Source organism: Ranitomeya variabilis, chromosome 1, assembly GCF_051348905.1.
Source record: "Ranitomeya variabilis isolate aRanVar5 chromosome 1, aRanVar5.hap1, whole genome shotgun sequence".
Lineage (NCBI taxonomy): Eukaryota > Metazoa > Chordata > Amphibia > Anura > Dendrobatidae > Ranitomeya > Ranitomeya variabilis.
The window spans coordinates 982,506,921-982,528,120 of NC_135232.1; the positions used below are offsets into that span (position 1 = coordinate 982,506,921).

Below are 21,200 nucleotides of genomic sequence, written 5' to 3' on the forward strand. Positions count from 1 at the left end.
TCTAAATGTCAGTGGAAATGAAGTATTCTGTGAACGCACACTGCTGGATGAATCACTGGTGCTTTATAACAAAGGTTAATGATAATATTCGCAGTCAATAGCTCTGGCACACAGCACTTACCAAGGATTTTGATATCTGTGAGTTATTTTATCTTCACAGTTTCTGCGAAATTCTCCAATCTAATGTAAGAGATAAAATCACAGCAGCGTGAGCATCAGACATAAGACCGTTGGGTTGTGGTCACCATTGTGACATGTTCTACTACGGTCTCCATTATTTTCCTAATGATTCATCATTAGGGGAAGATTACTATGGTACATGGAAAAATATGTAGAACTGAGAGTCCTCAGTGGTTGATACCTTAATGGCTAACTGAAAAGATGGTAACAAATTGCAAGCTTTCGAGACTATGCAGGCCTCTTCATCAGGTATAGACTAATACAAAATCTGAAGAATCACATATTTATGCACAATACAGGTATGGTACATGGAGAACTACTCAGAGATTAACTTGACAGGCATGAACTCTTTACTATGGCCAAGGCTGTGGTCCGTAGACAGATGCCTCCATTGGGCAGGTATACTTCATTGAACCTTTTTGTAAGTAGCCTGCTGGTCTTTCCTATACAGTTGGCCATCGCAGAGATGTACAAGGTCTATGGTTGATGCATGCTATTGTATGAGTGGATATGATGAAAAATTACCCTGACATATTCACAAAATGTTAAAAAAAATAGATGATGTAGCCTAAGGACACTTGGCTCATGCCATGTTTTTTTACATACAGTTGAATCCTGTTGCCATTACTTTTGCCTTAAATGTATGACCACAGTGAATGGATTGATGCAAGTCCTGAAAGCTTAGTTTGGGCTTTTATTCTATACATATGTTTTTGGATATGCATGTACATGGTTAAAGGAAACCTTAAAGTAGTAGTGCACTGGGGCGTGCCTATGCGCTTGGACTTCTTTTGAATGCATTGATACGCCCCCACTGCACTTCCAGTTTGATATTTGGTATAATTTATATTGGGACATAAGTGCATACACAGCCAAACCATTGCTTCATAGGTAAAACTGTTCTGACAAGTTTTCTTGAAAGCAGTGGTGCTACTCATCAAAGGTCCTTGACACTAGTATTATACTTACAAGCCGCAGTCTTCACTTTTTATGTGCGCCATCTTGTGACCGCAACTTCTGCCTGATTGAAAGTCAGAACTAATAATTACAAGCTCTTGATGGACGTTTGAGAGCCAGAACAGGGCTCTCATAGACTTACATTGAAAAGTGACTTCCGGCTCGCTCCATGAAATACTGGAGCAATCTAGCAGGGTACAAACTGCTGAAGGCTGACTGGAGCAGCGTTGGTAAAAGGTGAAGATGGTGACTGGTAAGTACCAGACTGGGAGCAGGAACCTTACACTAGTAGCAACTCTCCAGCAATGCACTAAAAAAACTGCTGGAGTGGTGCTTTAAAGAAAGGGGCATAGCCATAGGAAGTAAGGGGGCAGCTGTTACACAGGCACCAGAGCCTCATAGTGCCATAATACCTTCGTGTGCCAGAGACAAAAAACGCCAGTATTGGTCCAGAAAGGATCTAAAATTGGATCTGCCACAACAGAATACATGGTGGGTAGGAGCATTTTCCCAAACTGCAATGGAGATTCTAGTTAAGCCTCTGTATACTGGGGATCTAGTAGCTCTCCTGACTTGTCTGCTTAGTAAATACTTTTCGCCTTCATAAATTAATTCTAGAACATCTTTTCCTAAAGCTTCTTCAGGAAATGTGTGAATAGAATTAAAACCATGTGTTACCACTCCCGTTGACAGTAGCCGAGTTTGTCGGAGTAAAGAAATTAGCTGCAATTTAGGAAAACTGCAAAGATAATAATATTTTAAGGGACACACCCCAAACATGAGAACCTAGAAATAGCCTGACTAAATATCTCTTTATGGAAAAATTCACATGACCAGCAGAAGGTTTCGCCTTCTCCTAGCAGCCATGTGATTATAGGCGCTGGTACACACAGCTACAGCAGATGCCGGAGTATCCTGGTAATACTTCATGACAGTAATCAGAGATAATGTAGTCACCAGTGACTGTACAGAAATACATGGTGTATTCTTCTGCCCACCAGCGATAATGGAGATGAATTGATGGCATTTTTTCTCTTTATAATTAAGAACATAATTATAACTTTCCAGACTAGTCAGTGTTTGCTTTAATTCATAGGTGACCTATTGAGAAAAGCGTTGTAGGAAATGCCATGAAGGCTAGTCATTAAGAGAGCGCTCCTGCTGTTCTATTCTGAGCTTAGGAGACGGAAGGGATAAGAACGGGCAATCCACAGGCTAGCCTCTAGCATGTCATTAATAATGCCGCACAACTTATCAATGGATTGAATGAGTTGTGTCCTTTATACTAAGAGTAATAAATCTAAGCAGTTATTGTGACGTCAAAGTCCGACTATTATCTTATCCTATTTCCAGGTGTATTGAACCGCTCTAAGGGCAATAGATACTTGAAGTGTAAGGCCACTGACAAGATGTGACCTAGAAACGTTGAAGGACAAAGAACTTAGTTCTCTATTAAAACAAGTAAACCATGCTTGACAAATTAGTGTCTGCTCTGGTTTGATCATGCTCCATGGCAGAAGAGAGTTTCTGAATACATAACTATGTAATCCCAGTTACTCAACTGGTCAGGCAGAAATAATGTTACAAGTCCAAACGTCTCTTCAGAAAGGTAGAAGGTACCACATAGTTTCATTGAGTGTAAAGACATGCTATAATCTTCGTAAGGGTTATGACAACTTGTGATCTCCTCTGAAGACCACTCAGATCTAATTAACCAGCACAATCTGGCTGTTGGGAGTCTCAATAAATTGTCTAACAGGTTGAGTTATAAGATTTCTCATTATTCGTAAACCTAAAATTATAATTATCAGTTGGTCTAATTCTAATAGCTGGCAGCAGATGGTGCAAACGTAAAGGGTTGTTATCGACAGGACAGCGTCTTCACTTCTAAGAAGTTAATAGAAGCCATATTGAAAGACAATAACCATATACCGTACTTACCTCCCGGATCGATGACGCTTCTCAGCTATCAGTGCTGCCTCTCCTCCTGACTCTTAAAGGGATCATGCCATAAAAAAGGGCATTTTAATCAATAGATCTTGGACTAATACTAAGTTCCACACTTGGTGTGATCAGACCATGTTCCTGCACGGTCAGACACAGCCATTACACAGTACACAGCAGGGGCACATTTATAAGATTATCTCGGCACAGGAACATTTTATAACATCCAATTGTGGACTTATTATTCCAAGATCTGTTGATTAAAATCTACCTTGTTTGTGGGACAACCCCTTTAAGTGACATTGCTATGTCAGTGGCCTCCAATTTGCTGCAGTCCTCAGTATTCTATGAGTGCAGATGTCCACCCAAACGAAATGCTAAGAGCTGGACCAGATTTTTGGCACGGTGTCAGTTTTTACCCTCAGCGCTTCATCAGTGCTTCTAGTATGAAAAAGAAACAACTAATGGAGGTTTATCAAGCTTCTCCTGTCAAACAATCCATCAGTGAAAACCGGACCGCATTTAGATGGCATCCATGTGTCATCTGAGTTTTTCACTGACCCATAGACTGGATTGTGCAGTTGTCGTCTGCAAAAGAACACGAACATGTCAACAGCCTATATATTATAATGAGTACATGTTCTACCCTTAAATTGCATGTCTAAATAAGGCTCTGACCCTTTCTAATCAGGGCTAATAAACTGTGATTACACACTGATGAATCAGGGAAGTGAAGAGTAACATACTAAAACTGTACCTAGTGTAAAAACGGATTTATACAGGCAACTTCCTATACACAACAAGTGCCGATCGACAATACACAAAGTTGATCAGCACTAGTTTAAAGTTTCTGTAACATGCACCAACGTTAACTGTATGGGAAAAAAACAATTATTAAAGGGTTTGTCCACTACTACAACCCATTCTAGATCTGAATGTTTGACCCCATTAAAATAAAAACACTTAGTCACATTACCATATAACACAGCCAAGTGCTATGCAATAAAACATTGCATAGCACTCTGCCCAGTGTTATTCTATGGGGAAGCTCAGCTCTGCGATTATTTAACTCATGCTGATGAGAGGGTAATCTCAGCATGCTGCGATTGGCAGCAAGACTTGGCTCCATCGCACCCATACAAGTCTATGGATGCATGTGAAACATTGCACTGCTCTCGGATGTCATCCCAGTACAGTACAATATACGCCAAGTCAGGCCATGGAGGAGATGGAGAAATTACTTTCTCTGTCTCCTCCGCACCTGTGCTGCGATTCTCTCATGAGATAGAATCGGAGCACACTAGCAGCAGAGCTGGAGCTAAGGGTCATTACTCATTAGCATCTCGCATCAAATGCCATACACTAGTCTGTTTCCAGCCTCATACTCATCTCCTGTGCTGACACTGTTCTAGCGGTGTTGGTGTGGCGCCCGTGTCTGCGGCGCCACAAAATTCCTGCATGTGTGATAAACTTATATATGTATTGCCAGCTATGGTGGGGCCTGGTTTCTCTGCTGAAAAAACAGCATCCACACATTTTACCAGATCCCATACTTGTTTACCTTGGACCACTAGGGATCCAAATAATCATTTATCAGAGGAATAATTGGCAGCAGGAAGGCTACACAACCTCATAGCAGAGAAACTGAATGCTCACCAGGCAGGTCTGACCAAAATCCTGTATGTGAATTGTATGGGAGCTAGAACTGTTTGCAGAACTTCTGTAAAAAAAAACAAACTGATCATTTCCCTGTCTAATGTTGACATCTTCTGCACCATTCCTGCTCTAACTTCCCTGGAAGCCAGCCCTAGTTGGGAAGGGGTTAATCACCAGTGCCTGGCCATACCAGGTCAGACATCCCAACAGGCGTCACAAATCTTTTTATTATTAACCCTCAAAATTAACAAAGACTGGTGCACGTCCCCAGTTGGACCATACCAGCACTCAGACCGCCAAGCACCAGTACCATGACCGCAGCGACCCGGTCAGGGTGGCACATCGGCACTCGCGTTCCTAGGACTCACGTGCGGTTGTTATGACACGTGAGCCATGAGCACAATCGGCACTAATCAAGAGGAAGTAAACGGCCAGCCGCAGCTCTCACGCTCTCACGTATGCACAGAGGACTTATAATCTTTACATTGTTCCTGTGAATCTCGACATATCGGCAAAGTCTAAAACTATGACATTGAGAAATGTTCTTGTGAAAGGGAATCCGTTACCAGGTTTTGCTATGGAATCTAATAACTGCATAACATAATGGCAGTGACCCTAATTCCAGCAAAGCATCACTTACTGAACATCTTAGTGTAGATTTTATAAAATCATTCTTTTATCAGCAGGAGATTATCACTGGAGGACTAGTAAACCAGCTGCCATGTAGTCCTCCATATTCATGAGCATTGTATAAACACCGTCCACCACTGATTGATAGCTTTCTCTGTACACGGTTATACACAGCTCAACATTCAGAGAACTGCTAAATGTGCAGATAAAATAGTGATTATATCAAAATGATATCAAGCAACCCAGTAAGTGACACATTCCTGTAATCAGGGTCTTTGCCCCTACATTTTGCTTCTCTTAGATGGGGTAGCAAAAACCTGGTGACTGATTCCCTTTGTAGGCCAGTAATCAAGCCCCGGGAAGACAAGTATGGCTGCAACAGATGATGAAAGTATCTTGCCCCAGATGAAGCCGACAATTGTAGTATAGAAGGAAACAGACAGGTCCAGAGAGGATAACAGTGGGCTTTCTAGAGTAAGCCTATTATTGACATTGCTGAATTGTGATATGTTTATGGACTTGTACGGTGACATGTATGTGGTTCCACCATACATACCTTGATCTGATGATTACTACATAACTGACTTCTGTTTAGGAAGCTGAATTCCGACACTCCCCAACCTATTCCACCCACGTAATAGTCTTTGGGCAGTGGAGCAGGAGTGCTTGGAGCGGCACGACACAGATAATCGACATCACTGGTGCTCTCAGAGGATGGCATCTTTTCTCCAATATATCTGGTGAAATCAGGAAGTTTTGTCCTGTAATCTCTCATATAGTCCGGGCCTACAAAGGACAGAATGATGCAAATGACTTTTAGTGAACCATATATATGCAGGATGAATCAGGTCATGGGCTGCAAATAGTCACATGGTTGGTTAAAGATATAAGTCTATATTAACCTAATAACCTGTGAAGGTATAACAACCCCCTTAAGGAAGACCAGAGTTGTTCTTGCTATAGAGAAAAAGTCCTTCATGCCTCCAATCCTGGAGAATAAATCCCTGGACAGTCCTTGTACCATGTAGTCATCTGGTGCATGTAATATTACAACACTCAAGAAAGGCATCCAGGCCTCCTTAAACCCTTCAAACATGACAATTCCTTATGGCAGAAATTAACATAGTTTCATTGCTCTCACAGTGAAAAACCTCATTTGCGTTGATGTCAAAGTGAAGGAAAGGATAACAATAGAAGTATCCTGGGAACCGGTAAGGACCATCATGGGTAGTAGTTTTGGCTGTCCTCAACAACGAAGTATTAAAAAACATGGCCATGTTTCCACAAGTCAGTTCATGTTATTTTGATCTGCTTCTGATCTGCTAGATATTCTCCAGTCACTTGTCAGTGCTGTTTTCAGGAAGTAGAAAAATCTAGAAATTGCAACAGTTCAGCCACAAAGGTAGACCACAAACTGGCCGAGTGGGTCTGCAGATTGCTGAAACGCTTGGCACACAGAATTGTCTATCCTTTGATGGATCACTCAAGGTAACATGCTGCCCCTCAAAATGACATTGGCACAATAACTGTGATCAGTAAAATGATCAAAACAGTTAAGTAGATGCCCACAAGCCTCAGATCTCCTTGTGTAATGCCAAGTGTCCACTGGAGTGGTATAAAGTGCACCGGCATTGCTACTAGTGGATTTGGGGTACTATAGAGGATTTGGGGCTTTAGCTAAACTTTTGCAGCCACTATTTGTGGCTACAGATTGGTGAAAACTGTCAGGATTCCTCTCAATTTCTAGATGGAGGCTGGTCATATGACAAATAGATTCTCCTCCACTTCTCCCACAGGTCTATTGAGAGAAGCAGATCAGAAACTATTGAGCACTTAGCACGTGTCCATAGGTGCCTACTTGCCGAATCCTGTGTATAAATTGCATTATTATGAAAACTTCATAAATAAACTACATACATACTCTGGAATACCCGATGCGTTAGAATCGAGCCACCATCTAGTTCTTAATAATCCTTCTCATGGATTATTTATTTTATTGACTCTTATGAAAAGTCAGTAAATATTAGAAGCTTTGAAAATTACCTGATAGAGACTAATGTTGCTTAGTTACATTTACATCAATGGTTTTGTGAGGTTTCATTGTGCTCCATAAATCAATAGAGACAGTATGTATTAGTCAGGCTAGCTGACTATTTGTTTTCTATCTGTATCTGTATAGAATGAAAAATTCTGATTTTTCTGAACATTTATCCAAGCTTGTGAGACAGTCAGACATGTAAGTTAACCCCCTTCACCCCGAGCCTGATTTCACCTTCCTGATTAGACCAATTTTTTCAATTCTGACCACTGTCACTTCATGAGGTCATAACCCTGGAACGCTTCAATGGATCCCACTGATTCTGAGTGTTTTTTTTCGTGACATATTGTGCTACATGATTGTGGTAACATTTATTTGATATGACTTACGTCTATTTGTGAAAAATCAGAAACTTGGTGAAAATTTTCAAAAATGTTCTGCCCTTAAATCAGTCATGTCACACAAAATAGTTAATAAATAACATTTTCCACATGTCTAGTTTACATGAGCACAATTTTGGAAACATAATTTTTTTGTTAGGAAGTTAGAGGGGTTAAAAGTTGACCATCGATTTCTCATTTTTCCAACAAAATTTACAAAACCATTTTTTTAGGGACCACCTAATATTTGAAGTAACTGAGGGGCCTATATGACAGAAAATACTCAAAAGTGACACCATTCTAAAAACTGCACATCTCAAGGTGCTCAAAACTACATTCAAGAAGTTTTTCCAGGTTCACAGGAATAAATGCAATGTAGAACAAAAAAATAAACTTTTTTCCCAAAATGTTTTCTTTATACCTAATTTTTACTTCACAAGGGTAATAGGAGAAAATAGACCATGCAATTTGTTATGCAATTTCTCCTGAGCATGCCGATATCTGATATGTGGGGGGAAACCACTGTTTGGGTGCACAGCAGGGCTCAGAAGGGAAGGAGCGCAATTTCACTTTTTGAATGTAAAATTTGCTGGCATAATTAGTGGATGACATGTCATATTGGAGAGCCCCTGATGTGTCTAAACAGTGCAAACCCCCCACAAGTGACACCATTTTGGAAACTATACCACTCAGGGAAATTATCTAGATGTGTAATGAGCACCTTGAACCTCTAGGTGCTTCACAGATTTATATAATGTTGAGCTGTGAAAATAAAAAAAATCACATTTTTCAAACAAAAATAATTTTTAGCTCCAAATTTTGCATTTTCATAAGGGTAACAGGAGATATTGTACCATACAATTTGTTGTGCAATTTATCCTGAGTATGCTGATACCTAATATGTGGATGAAAACTACTGTTTGGATGCACTGCAGGGCTTGGAAGTGAATGAGCACCATTTGACTTTTTTAATGCAAAATGTCTAGTATATATAATAATAATAATAATAATAATCTTTATTTATATAGCGCCAACATATTCCGCAGCGCTTTACAGTTTAACAGTTTCAAACACAACAGTCATAGGTAACAATGTTAACAATACAGCAATAAAGCAAAATAAGACGACCCTGCTCGTGAGAGCTTACAATCTACAATGAGGTGGGGAGATACAAAGTACAGGTGTGTATTTACAATGATGTATTTACAATGATGGTCCAGCCATCTTCAGGGGGTGGGGGGTAGGTGAGATAGTGAATGGGCTACACACACACACAAACATAAAATGACTGATTAGGGAACGCGATAGGCCGCTCTGAACAAATGAGTTTTGAGTGAGCGCCTAAAGCTATGCAAGTTGTGGATGGTCCTAATATCTTGGGGTAGAGCATTCCAGAGGATTGGCGCAGCACGGGAGAAGTCTTGGAGTCGGGAGTGGGAGGTACGGATTAGTGCAGAGGTTAGTCGAAAGTCGTTTGCAGAGCGCAGAGGTCGGTTAGGCCGATAGACAGAAATGAGGGAGGAGATGTAAGGGGGTGCCGCACTGTGGAGAGCTTTGTGGGTGAGAACAAGTACTTTGAATTGTATCCTGTAATGAATGGGCAGCCAGTGTAATGACTGGCGAAGAGCGGACACGTCCGAGTAACGATTAGCCAGATGGACGACCCTGGCTGCTGCATTAAGGATAGACTGGAGAGGGGAAAGTCGCGTGAGGGGGAGGCCAATTAAAAGAGAGTTACAGTAGTCCAGACGGGAGTGGATTAGGGCGACAGTGAGAGTTTTTGTTGTCTCCATGGTGAGAAAAGGGCGGATTCTAGAGATGTTCTTTAGGTGTAAGCGGCACGAGCGGGCAAGAGATTGTATGTGGGAGGTGAAGGAGAGATCGGAGTCAAACATGACACCCAGACAGCGTGCCTGCTGCCGGGGTGTTATTATGGTGCCACCCACGGAGAGGGAAATGTCAGATTTAGGGAGGTTAGTAGAAGGCGGGAGCAGAAGAAGTTCAGTTTTGGAGAGGTTGAGCTTCAGATAGAGAGCGGACATGATGTTAGAGACTGCAGACAGACAGTCAGTGGCGTTCTGTAGTACAGCGGGGGTAAGGTCAGGGGCTGATGTGTATAGTTGTGTGTCATCAGCATAAAGATGGTACTGAAAGCCAAATCTGCTGATGGTCTGTCCAATTGGGGCCGTGTAGAGGGAGAAGAGAAGGGGGCCAAGGACTGAGCCCTGAGGTACCCCGACAGTGAGAGGAAGAGGAGATGAAGTGGAGCCGGAGAACAGAACACTGAAGGAGCGTTCAGAAAGATAGGAAGAGAACCAGGAGAGAGCAGTGTTCTTAATGCCTAGTGACTGGAGCCTAGAGAGTAGGAGAGGGTGGTCAACAGTGTCGAAAGCTGCAGAAAGATCGAGGAGAATGAGCAGAGAGTGGTCACCGTTACATTTTGCTGTCAGAAGGTCATTGGTCACCTTGATGAGTGCAGTTTCTGTTGAATGTAGGGGGCGGAACCCGGACTGTGAAGGGTCTAGGAGGGAATGAGTGGAGAGGTAACGGGTAAGGCGGGAGTAGACTAGGCGCTCCAGGAGTTTTGAGATGAAGGGTAGATTGGAGACCGGTCTGTAGTTGTTTGCACATGATGGGTCAAGGGTGGGTTTTTTTAGTAATGGAGTAATGATAGAGTGTTTGAAGGAGGAGGGGAAAATGCCAGAGGAGAGGGAGAGATTAAAGATTGCAGTTAGGTGAGTTGTGACGACTGGAGAGAGAGACTGGAGGAGGTGTGAGGGAATGGGGTCGGTGGTGCATGTAGTCGGACGAGAAGAGGAGAGGAGCTTGGAGACTTCTTCTTCTGTGATGGGATCGAATGTGGAGAGTGAGCCAGGGGAGATGCAGGGAGGAATGGGAGTCATTGCACTTGGTGTCTGGGAGCGGATTTCCTGACGGATGTTATCTATTTTCTCTATAAAGTGGGAGGCCAGGTCATCAGCACAAATGTCTGTGATAGGGTCTTGTGCTTTTGGCCTGAGGAGGGAGTGAAATGTGTCAAAAAGTTTCTTGGGGTTGTTGGATAGTGAGGAGATCAGGGTGGTGAAGTAGGTCTGTTTGGCAAGGTGAAGGGCAGAGTTATAGGTCCTTAACATAAATTTGAAGTGCAAGAAGTCTTCTGGGGTGCGAGTTTTCCTCCATAAGCGTTCAGCACACCTGGAGCATCGCTGGAGGAATCGGGTTTGCGATGTGAGCCAGGGCTGTTTCACTCTGTGTTTGGAGGTTCTGAAGGTGAGGGGAGCTACTTGGTCTAGGGTGCTTCTAAGAGTGTCATTGAAGTAATGTACAGCCAGATCAGGACAGGGACAAGAGGAGACTGGGGACAGTGATGAGTGTAAGGAGTCTGTATATATATATATATATATATATATATATATATATATATATATATACTAGATTGTGTCCCGATTCTAACGCATCGGGTATTCTAGAATATGCATGTCCCCGTAGTATATGGACAATGATGATTCCAGAATTCGCGGCAGACTGTGCCCGTCGCTGATTGGTCGAGGCAACCTTTATGACATCATCGTCGCCATGGCAACCATTATGACATCTACGTCGATATTGTGCCCGTGGCTGATTGGTCGAGGCAAATTCGCGGCAGACTGTGCCCGTCGCTGATTGGTCGAGGCAACCTTTATGACATCATCGTCGCCATGGCAACCATTATGACATCTACGTCGCCATGCTGTGCCCGTCGCTGATTGGTCGAGGCGAATTCGCGGCAGACTGTGCCCGTCGCTGATTGGTCGAGGCAACCTTTATGACATCATCGTCGCCATGCTGTGCCCGTCGCTGATTGGTCGAGGCCTGGCGGTCTCGACCAATCAGAGACGAAGGATTTCCAGGACAGACAGACAGACGGAAAAACCCTTAGACAATTATATATATAGATATATATATATATACTAGACTGTGGCCCGATTCTAACGCATCGGGTATTCTAGAATATGCATGTCCCCGTAGTATATGGACAATGATGATTCCAGAATTAGCGGCAGACTGTGCCCGTCGCTGATTGGTCGAGGCAACCTTTATGACATCATTGTCGCCATGGCAACCATTATGACATCTACGTTGATACTGTGCCCGTCGCTGATTGGTCGAGGCCTGGTGGCCTCGACCAATCAGAGACGCGTGATTTCCATTATGACATCATCGTCGCCATGCTGTGCCCGTCTCTGATTGGTCGAGGCCTGACGGCCTCAACCAATCAGAGACGCGGGATTTCCAGGACAGACAGACAGACAGACAGACAGAAAGACAGACAGACAGACAGACAGACAGACAGACGGAAAAACCCTTAGACAATTATATATATAGATATATATTCTATAGGCTTTGTCGTTTTTGCATTAACACCCTGAGCATTGAGGGAGGGGACTCAGTGTTTTTACTTCATTGTTGTCAATAGTTTTTCTTTTTATAGAATTACTATTTGTGGTGTGCACTATATGTAGTGGTCCCTTTTTCTCTCTCTTTTTTTGCATACCTATTTGACCACTTATTGCTTTATATTTATCCAATATTGGTAGTGCGCCTGGTGCACTTTTTCTGTTATGCACCTGTAAATTAGGCATGCTCTCATCACTACAGAAATGCCAAACATATGGGTGCTAAATGTGGTTTAGACACACTGGGGCTCAGAAGGGAGGAGGACATTTGCATTTGGGAGCACAGAATTTGCTGAATTTCTTTTGAGGGACGAGGAGCCATTTTGCTTTACCAACGTGAAAGTCCCCTATATTTCCGTTAACAGATGACGGACCTGAATGGGGACTTATTTTTGGGGATTGAGTTGAAGCTTTTATGGGGAACATTTTACATAACATTTGGGAGCACATTTATCCAGCGTTCTATGCTGAGCACTTTGGGGTTTCAATCGAAATCTCCGAGTGACGTGACAGATGGAACACCCGAGATATTCGTTTACCATAATGAGGCAGAAGAGTTACTCTGGACTCCGTCTGGCTTCTGTTCAGTGTTGTCCTTTTCAGAAGTGCACAAAACTGTGGTCGGCTGCATTTTTATGCACACCCAAAAACACTGCCGGATCACAGGTCCTATGGCGTCAGCATAGAGCGCAGGATAAATGTGAGCTGAAGATAATTGCCATCTTTGGCAGGAAGAATGAACAAAGCAACAGCAGGTGAAGAATTGGTTTTATTTATTTTTTACACCGTTCCTCATGTGGTGTAAGTGATTACGCGACTCTATTCTTTGGGTCGGTGCGATTACAGCGATACCAGATTTATATCGGGTTTTAATGTTTGGCTGCAGTCACAGATTTAAAGATGCTTTTTAGTGCAACAACTGTTTTTTGAATCTCCTTTTTTAGAGAACTATAATTTTTCCTTATTTCGGCCAACAAAGTCATGTGACAGTTGCTTTTTTGCAGGGCGAGTAGACGTTTTTTATTGGTACCATTTTTGGGCACTTGACATTTTTTGATCGCTTTCTATTCTGATTTTTGGGAGGTAGAATGAACAAAATCAGCAATTCAGGATTTTTTTAAATTTTATTCCGTTCCACGTGTGGTAAAATTGATAAGGCAGCTTTATTCTTCGGGTCAATACGATTACAGCGATATCACATTTATGTAGTTTTTTTTTATGTTTTGGCGCTTTTTATCAATAAAAGCTATTTTATAGAAAAAATAATTATTTTTGCATCCCTTTATTCTGAGAGTTATAACTTTTTTATTTTTCAGCTGACGGAACTTTATAACAGCTTGTTTTTTGCACGACAAGATGATGTTTTCAGTGGTAACATTTTTATTTGCATTCATCTTTTTGATCCTCGTTTTACAGCACTTTTTGTTTGGCGGTATGATGGCAAAGAATAGTTTTTTCTCTCCATTTTTTTAATCTTTTTTCGTATACTTACATCAATATGGGAGGAGAGTGAAGCCTGTTCTGATTGGCCGCAGGGATCATGAGACCTAACAATGTCACGTAATCTCCAGAAGAGCCCGTACCGACACTGGTGCAACGACGCCAGCACCGGAGGTAGATTTGTGTTATTATTTTACTGGGGGAATTATAGGGATTCAGAAAGTATTGTCGAAGTAGTGGACAACCCCTTTAATGTACTCACCATTTATGGTTTTCCCTGGTGTCCAGCGACTCTTCTGAGTCACATGACTGATATTCCACCTCTCTGGATCACACAGGGCTCTATGTGTAAGCTGGAAGTCACTTTTACAATGTAAGCTTATGGAAAGTCAGAGCAAATCTTTGATTTGTTTATTTTAAAGGGAACTTGTCTTGTAAAATAAATGTTATTAATCTGCAGATATGGGGCTCATCTGAGAGCACTGACAAACCTGCTGCCCATAGGAAATGAAATGCCTACTATTTACTGTATATACAGTGAGTGAAATAAGTATTCGATCCCTTACTGATTTTGTAAGTTTGCCAACTGACAAAGACATGAACAGTCTATAATTTTAAGGGTAGGTTAATTTTAACATTGAGAGAATATAAAAAATAAAATTCAAAAAATCACATTGTATAAATTTATTTGCATTTTGCAGTGAGAAATAAATATTTGATCCCCTACCATCCATTAAGAGTTCTGACACCTACAAACCAGTTAGACGCTCCTAATTAACTCGTTACCTGCATTAAAGGCAGCTGTCTTACATAGTCACCTTTCTAAAAGACTCCTGTCCACAGACTCAATTAATCAGTCAGACTCTAACCTCTACAACATGGGCAAGACCAAAGAACGTTATAATGATGTCAGAGACAAGATCATAGACCTGCACAAAGCTAGAATGGGCTACAAAACATAAGGAAGATGCTGGGTGAGTAGGAGACAACTGTTGGTGCAATAGTAAGAAAATGGAAGAAATACAAAATGACTGTCAATCGACATCGATCTGGGGTACCATGCAAAATCTCACCCCATGGGGTATCCTTGATCATGAGGAAGGTGAGAGATCAGCCTGAAACTACACGTGGGAACTTGTTAATGATCTCAAGGCAGCTGGCACCACAGTCACCAAGAAAACCATTGGTAACACATTATGCCATAAAGGTTTAAAATCCTGCACTCGCCACAAGGCCCCCCTACTCAAGAAGGCACATGTGCAGGTCCATCTGAAGTTTGCCAATGAACATCTGGATGATTCTGTGAGTGATTAGGAGAATGTGCTGTGGTCAGATGAGACAAAAACTGAGGTCTTTGGCATTAATTCAACTTGCTGTGTTTGGAGGAAGAGAAATGCTGCCAAAGAATACCATCCCCACTGTCAAGCATGGAGGTGGAAACATTATGTTTTGGGGATGTTTCTCTGCTAAGGACAAAGGACTACTTCACCACATCAATGGGAGAATGGATGGAGCCATTCAAATGCAAATAAATTTATATAATTTATACAATGTGATTTTCTGGATTTTATTTTTCATATTCTATCTCTCAATGTTAAAATTTACCTACCCTTAAAATTATAGACTGTTCATGTATTTGTCAGAAGGCAAACTTACAAAATCAGCAAGGGATCAAATCCTTATTTCCCCCACTGTAGGTCATACCAAGTTATTCTTCAGTAAAAATAAGTTTATTTTTTAACTCTGGTCTCGTTCACTAATCTCCGTAACATCCAGTCCTGGCAACCTGAGTACAACTGTACCATGCGGTACGCAGAGGTGAATCGCAATCACAGTACAATTCCACACACACACAGCCAGGATCTCCACTTTCATGTAGCGTACCGGGGTGTTAAGCACAAGTACATCGCCCGTGGCTACCGCCCAGCACAACATTGCAGTTTCAGCCTTCGTTCTCTATGCATTGAGCGGTGACTGAAACCGTTGCGGCAGCACCCCTATGACTGAAAGAGCAAGGCTGCTGGGGGAGGGGGGAAATAAAGTTAATTTCTTTCCTGCAGCGGGGCTCTCAATGTGGCACCTGCACAGTGTCAGAACGCTATTAGCCTGCAGATTAAACCCATAACTGCAGGTTAATAACATTTTTGTACATGACAAGTTCCTTTTAAACAGCAGTAAATGTTTTACATTTTGCTAATTAACCTAATTTGCATTGGGGGTTGAATAATTTTGGATTGCAACTGTACAGTTATGACTAAAAGTTTTGAGACTAACACAAATAATGGTTTCCACAAAGTTTGCTGCTTCAGTTTTTATTATGACAATTTGTATAAACTCTAGATTGTTGTATAGAATGATCAGATGAATCACAAAGTTATTCCTTGGCATGAAAATGAACTTAATCCCAAAAAACATTTCCACTGAATTTCAGCCTTGCTACAAAATTACTTGTTTACATAATTTCAGTGATCTTCCCGTTAGCTCAGGAGAAATTGTTAACGAGGATAAGTCAGCAGATATCACTCTATCATACTGAATGAATTATAAGAGTAGGCTCATTGCTTTAAAAGGGGGCTGGTGCTTTAAATCACCACGGTTACCATTAACCCCTTAATCCCATATGACCTGCTATCCCGTCGAGGTGGGGTGGGCCTTAATTCTCAGTGACGGGATAGTACGTCATATGCGATCGGCCGCGCTCACGGGGGGAGCGCGGCCGATCGCGACCGGGTGTCAGCTGACTATCGCAGCTGACATCCGGCACTATGTGCCAGGAGCGGTCACGGACCGCCCCCGGCAACTTAACCCCCGGCACACTGCGATCAAACATGATCGCAGTGTTACAGCGGTATAGGGAAGCATCGCGCAGGGAGGGGGCTCCCGGGTCCAGAGCAGGCGCTGGTAAGCCTGCAGCGCTGTAAGTCAGATCGCCGATCTGACAGAGTGCTGTGCAAACTGTCAGATCAGCGATCTGTGATGTCCCCCCTGGGACAAAGTAAAAAAAAAAATTCCACATGTGTAAAAAAAAAAAAAAAAAATTCCTAAATAAAGAAAAAAAAATATATTATTCCCATAAATACATTTCTTTATCTAAATAAAAAAAAAAACAATAAAAGTACACATATTTAGTATCGCCGCGTCCGTAACGACCCTTCAGTGAACTCCGTAAGAAAGAAAAAAAAAAACGAGGCAAAAAACAACGCTTTATTATCATACCACCGAACAAAAAGTGGAATAACACGCGATCAAAAAGACGGATATAAATAACCATGGTACAGCTGAAATCATCATCTTGTCCTGCAAAAAACAAGCTGCCATACAGCATCATAAGCCAAAAAATAAAAAAGTTATAGTCCTCAGAATAAAGCGATGCCAAAATAATTATTTTTTCTATAAAATAGCTTTTATCGTATAAAAGCGCCAAAACATAAAAAATGATATAAATGAGATATCGCTGTAATCGTACTGACCCGAAGAATAAAACTGCTTTATCAATTTTACCAAACGTGGAACGGTATAAACGCCTCCCCAAAGGAAATTCATGAATAGCTGGTTTTTGGTCATTCTGCCTCACAAAAATCGGAATAAAAAGCGATCAAAAACTGTCACTGGTCCGAAAATGTTACCAATAAAAACGTCAACTCGTCCCGCAAAAAACAAGACCTCATATGACTCTGTGGACCAAAATATGGAAAAATTATAGGTCTCAAAATGTGGAGACGCAAAAACTTTTTTACTATAAAAAGCGTCTTTGTGCGTGTGTGACAGCTGCCAATCATAAAAATCCGCTATAAAAAAAAGCTATAAAAGTAAATCAAACCCCCCTTCATCACCCCCTTAGTTAGGGAAATATAATAAAATTAAAAAAATGTATTTATTTCCATTTTCCCATTAGGGTTAGGGCTAGGGTTAGGGTTAGGGCTAGGGTTAGGGTTAGGGCTAGGGTTAGGGTTAGGGCTAGGGTTAGGGTTGGGGCTAGGGTTGGAGCTAAAGTTAGGGTTGGGGCTAAAGTTAAGGTTAGGGTTGGGGCTAAAGTTAGGGTTAGGGTTGGGGCTAAAGTTAGGGTTAGGGTTGGGGTTAAAGTTAGGGTTAGGGTTTGGATTACATTTACGGTTGGGATTAGGGTTGGGATTAGAGTTAGAGGTGTGTCAGGGTTACCGTTGGGATTAGGGTTATGGGTGTGTTTGGATTAGGGTTTCAGGTAGAATTGGGGAGTTTCCACTGTTCAGGCACATCAGGGGCTCTCCAAACGCGATATGGCGTCCGATCTAAATTCCAGCCAATTCTGCGTTGAAAAAGTAAAACAGTGCTCCTTCCCTTCCGAGCTCTCCCGTGCGCCCAAACAGGGGTTTACCCCAACATATGGGGTATCAGCGTACTCAGGACACATTGGACAACAACTTTTGGGGTCCAATTTCTCCTGTTACCCTTGGGAAAATACAAAACTGGGGGCTAAAAAATAATTTTTGTGGAAAAAAAATATTTTTTATTTTCACGGCTCTGCGTTATAAACTGTAGTGAAACACTTGGGTTTTCAAAGTTCTCACAACACATCTAGATAAGTTCCTTGGGAGGTCTAGTTTCCAATATGGGGTCACTTGTTGGGGGTTTCTACTGTTTGGGTACATCAGGGGCTCTGCAAATGCAACGTGACGTCTGCAGACCAATCCATCTAAGTCTGCATTCCAAATGGCGCTCCTTCCCTTCCAAGCTCTGCCATGCGCCCAAACAGTGGTTTCCCCCCACATATGGGGTATCAGCGTACTCAGGACAAATTGGACAACAACTATTGGGATCCAATTTATCCTGTTACCCTTGTGAGAATGCAAAACTGGGGCAAAAAAATCATTTTTGTGAAAAAAAAAATTATTTTCATGGCTCTGCGTTATAAACTGTAGTGAAACACTTGGGGGCTCAAAGCTCTCAAAACACATCTAGATAAGTTCCTTAGGGTGTCTACTTTGCAAAATGGTGGCACTTGTGGGGGTTTTAATGTTTAGGCACATCAGGGGCTCTCCAAACGCGACATGGTGTCCCATCTCAATTCCAGTCAATTTTGCATTGAAAAGTCAAACGGCGCTCCTTCCCTTCCGAGCTCTGCCATGCGCCCAAACAGTGCTTTACACCCACATATGGGGTATCAGCGTACTCAGGACAAATTGCACAACAATTTTTGGGGTCCAATTTCTTCTCTTAAATAAAAAATTGGGGGCGAAAAATCATTTTTGTGAAAAAATATGATTTTTTATTTTTATGGCTCTGCATTATAAACTTCTGCGAAGCACTTGGTGGGTCAAAGTGCTCACCACACATCTAGATAAGTTCCGTAGGGGTTCTACTTTCCAAAATGGTGTCATTTGTGGGGGGTTTCAATGTTTAGGCACATCAGGGGCTCTCCAAACGCAACATGGCGTCCCATCTAAATTCCAGTCAATTTTGCATTGAAAGTAAAATGGCGCTCCTTTCCTTCCGAGCTCTGCCATGCGCCCAAACAGTGGTTCCCCCACATATGGGGTATCAGCGTACTCAGGACAAATTGCACAACAATTTTTGCGGTCCAATTTCTTCTCTTACCCTTGGGAAAATAAAAAATTGGGGGCGAAAAATCATTTTTGTGAAAAAATATGATTTTTTATTTTTATGGCTCTGCATTATAAACTTCTGCGAAGCACTTGGTGGGTCAAAGTGCTCACCACACATCTAGATAAGTTCCTTAGGGGTTCTACTTTCCAAAATGATGTCACTTGTGGGGGGTTTCAATGTTTAGGCACATCAGGGGCTCTCCAAACGCAACATGGCGTCCCATCTCAATTCCAGTCAATTTTGCATTGAAAGTAAAATGGCGCTCCTTTCCTTCCGAGCTCTGCCATGCGCCCAAACAGTGGTTTACCCCCACATATGGGGTATCAGCGTACTCAGGACAAATTGTACAACAACTTTTGGGGTCCATTTTCTCCTGTTACCCTTGGTAAAATAAAACAAATTGGAGCTGAAATAAATTTTGTGTGAAAAAAAGTTAAATGTTCATTTTTATTTAAACATTCCAAAAATTCCTGTGAAACACCTGAAGGGTTAATAAACTTCTTGAATGTGATTTTGAGCACCTTGAGGGGTGCAGTTTTTAGAATGGTGTCACACTTGGGTATTTTCTATCATATAGACCCCTCAAAATGACTTCAAATGAGATGTGGTCCCTAAAAAAAAAATGGTGTAAAAATGAGAAATTTCTGGTCAACTTTTAACCCTTATAACTCCCTAACCAAAAACAATTTTGGTTCCAAAATTGTGCTGATGTTACTTATTAAGTATGATATATCTCTGTGATTTAAGGGCATAAAAATTAAAAGTTGGAAAATTGCGAAATTTTCTAAATTTTCGCCAAATTTCCGTTTTTTTCACAAATAAATGCAAGTTATATAGAAGAAATTTTACCACTATCATGAAGTACAATATGTCACGAGAAAACGATGTCAGAATTGCTAAGATCTGTTGAAGCGTTCCAGAGTTATAACCTCATAAAGGGACAGTGGTCAGAATTGTAAAAATTGGCCCGGTCATTAACGTGCAAACCACCCTCGGGGCTTAAGGGGTTAAGGAAATACGTGGAGTCATCAATACTTTACATCAAAACGACTTAACAGGGAAGGACATTGCTGTTTGTAAGATAGCCCTTAATTTAACCATTTATCAGATCATCAAGAACTTAAAAAAAGAGAGGTTCGATTGCTGTAAATAAGGCTTCAGGGCATTCAAAAACATCTGGTAATTCCCAGGACAGTCTCCTAAACAGGGTTCAGCTATCTAATTGGTTGAGCACAAATACAAAGCTTGCTCAGGAATGGCAGCAGGCAGTTGTCAGTGCTTCTGCACCCACAGTGAGATAAAGGCTTTTGGAGGCTGCCTGGTGTAAAGATGGACAGCAAAGGGGTCTTCTTAAAAAATAAATAAATAAATCAAGGACAGACTGCCGAAGACTGGGGTAATGTTATTTTCTTATATAAAGCCCCTCTGAGACTGTTTAGGACATCTGGAAAAAATATTTTCAGGAGAAGAAATGGTGAGTGCTACCATGGGTACTGTTTCATGCTAACAATTAAGCATCCTGATAACTTTTATATGTCCATGGTTGCTTTTCATCCAAGCGAGTGGGTTCACTCACAATTTTGCCAAAAACACTGCAATGAATATAGAATGGTATCTAAACCTCCTCCAAGAGCAATTTGATCATGAACAATACTTTTTCCAGCATGAAGGAGGAAATGTCACAAAGTAAAAGTGATAACTAAATAAATGGCTTGGTTAACAAAACACTGACATTTTGGGTCCGTGGCCAGGAAACACCCCAGATGTCAATTCCTTCAAGAAGCTGTAGTCAATACTCAAAAAGTGGTGGCCCGGGGCTAAAAGACTAAAAAAAATACAAAAATTGTGAGAAACTCCAAGCACTGATTAGACAAGAATGGGCAGTCATCAGGCAGCATTTAGCCCAGAGGTTGATATCCAGCTGCTAGGGTAAATTGCAGAAGTCTTTAAAAACAA

General features: G+C 41.6%; 1 protein-coding gene across 2 annotated transcripts in view; it reads right to left on the reverse strand.

Moving 5' to 3' along the window:
- Nucleotides 1-21,200, reverse strand: part of SPMIP2 (sperm microtubule inner protein 2) — a 43,829-nt gene that overhangs the window by 9,935 nt on the left and 12,694 nt on the right. For both annotated transcript variants that reach the window (XM_077279441.1, XM_077279442.1), the window contains exons 2-3: nucleotides 5,924-6,153; nucleotides 122-180 (exon numbers count right to left, since the gene is read on the reverse strand). In XM_077279441.1, coding sequence (XP_077135556.1) covers nucleotides 122-180; nucleotides 5,924-6,153 — 289 coding nt within the window. The remainder of the gene's footprint in view (nucleotides 1-121; nucleotides 181-5,923; nucleotides 6,154-21,200) is intronic.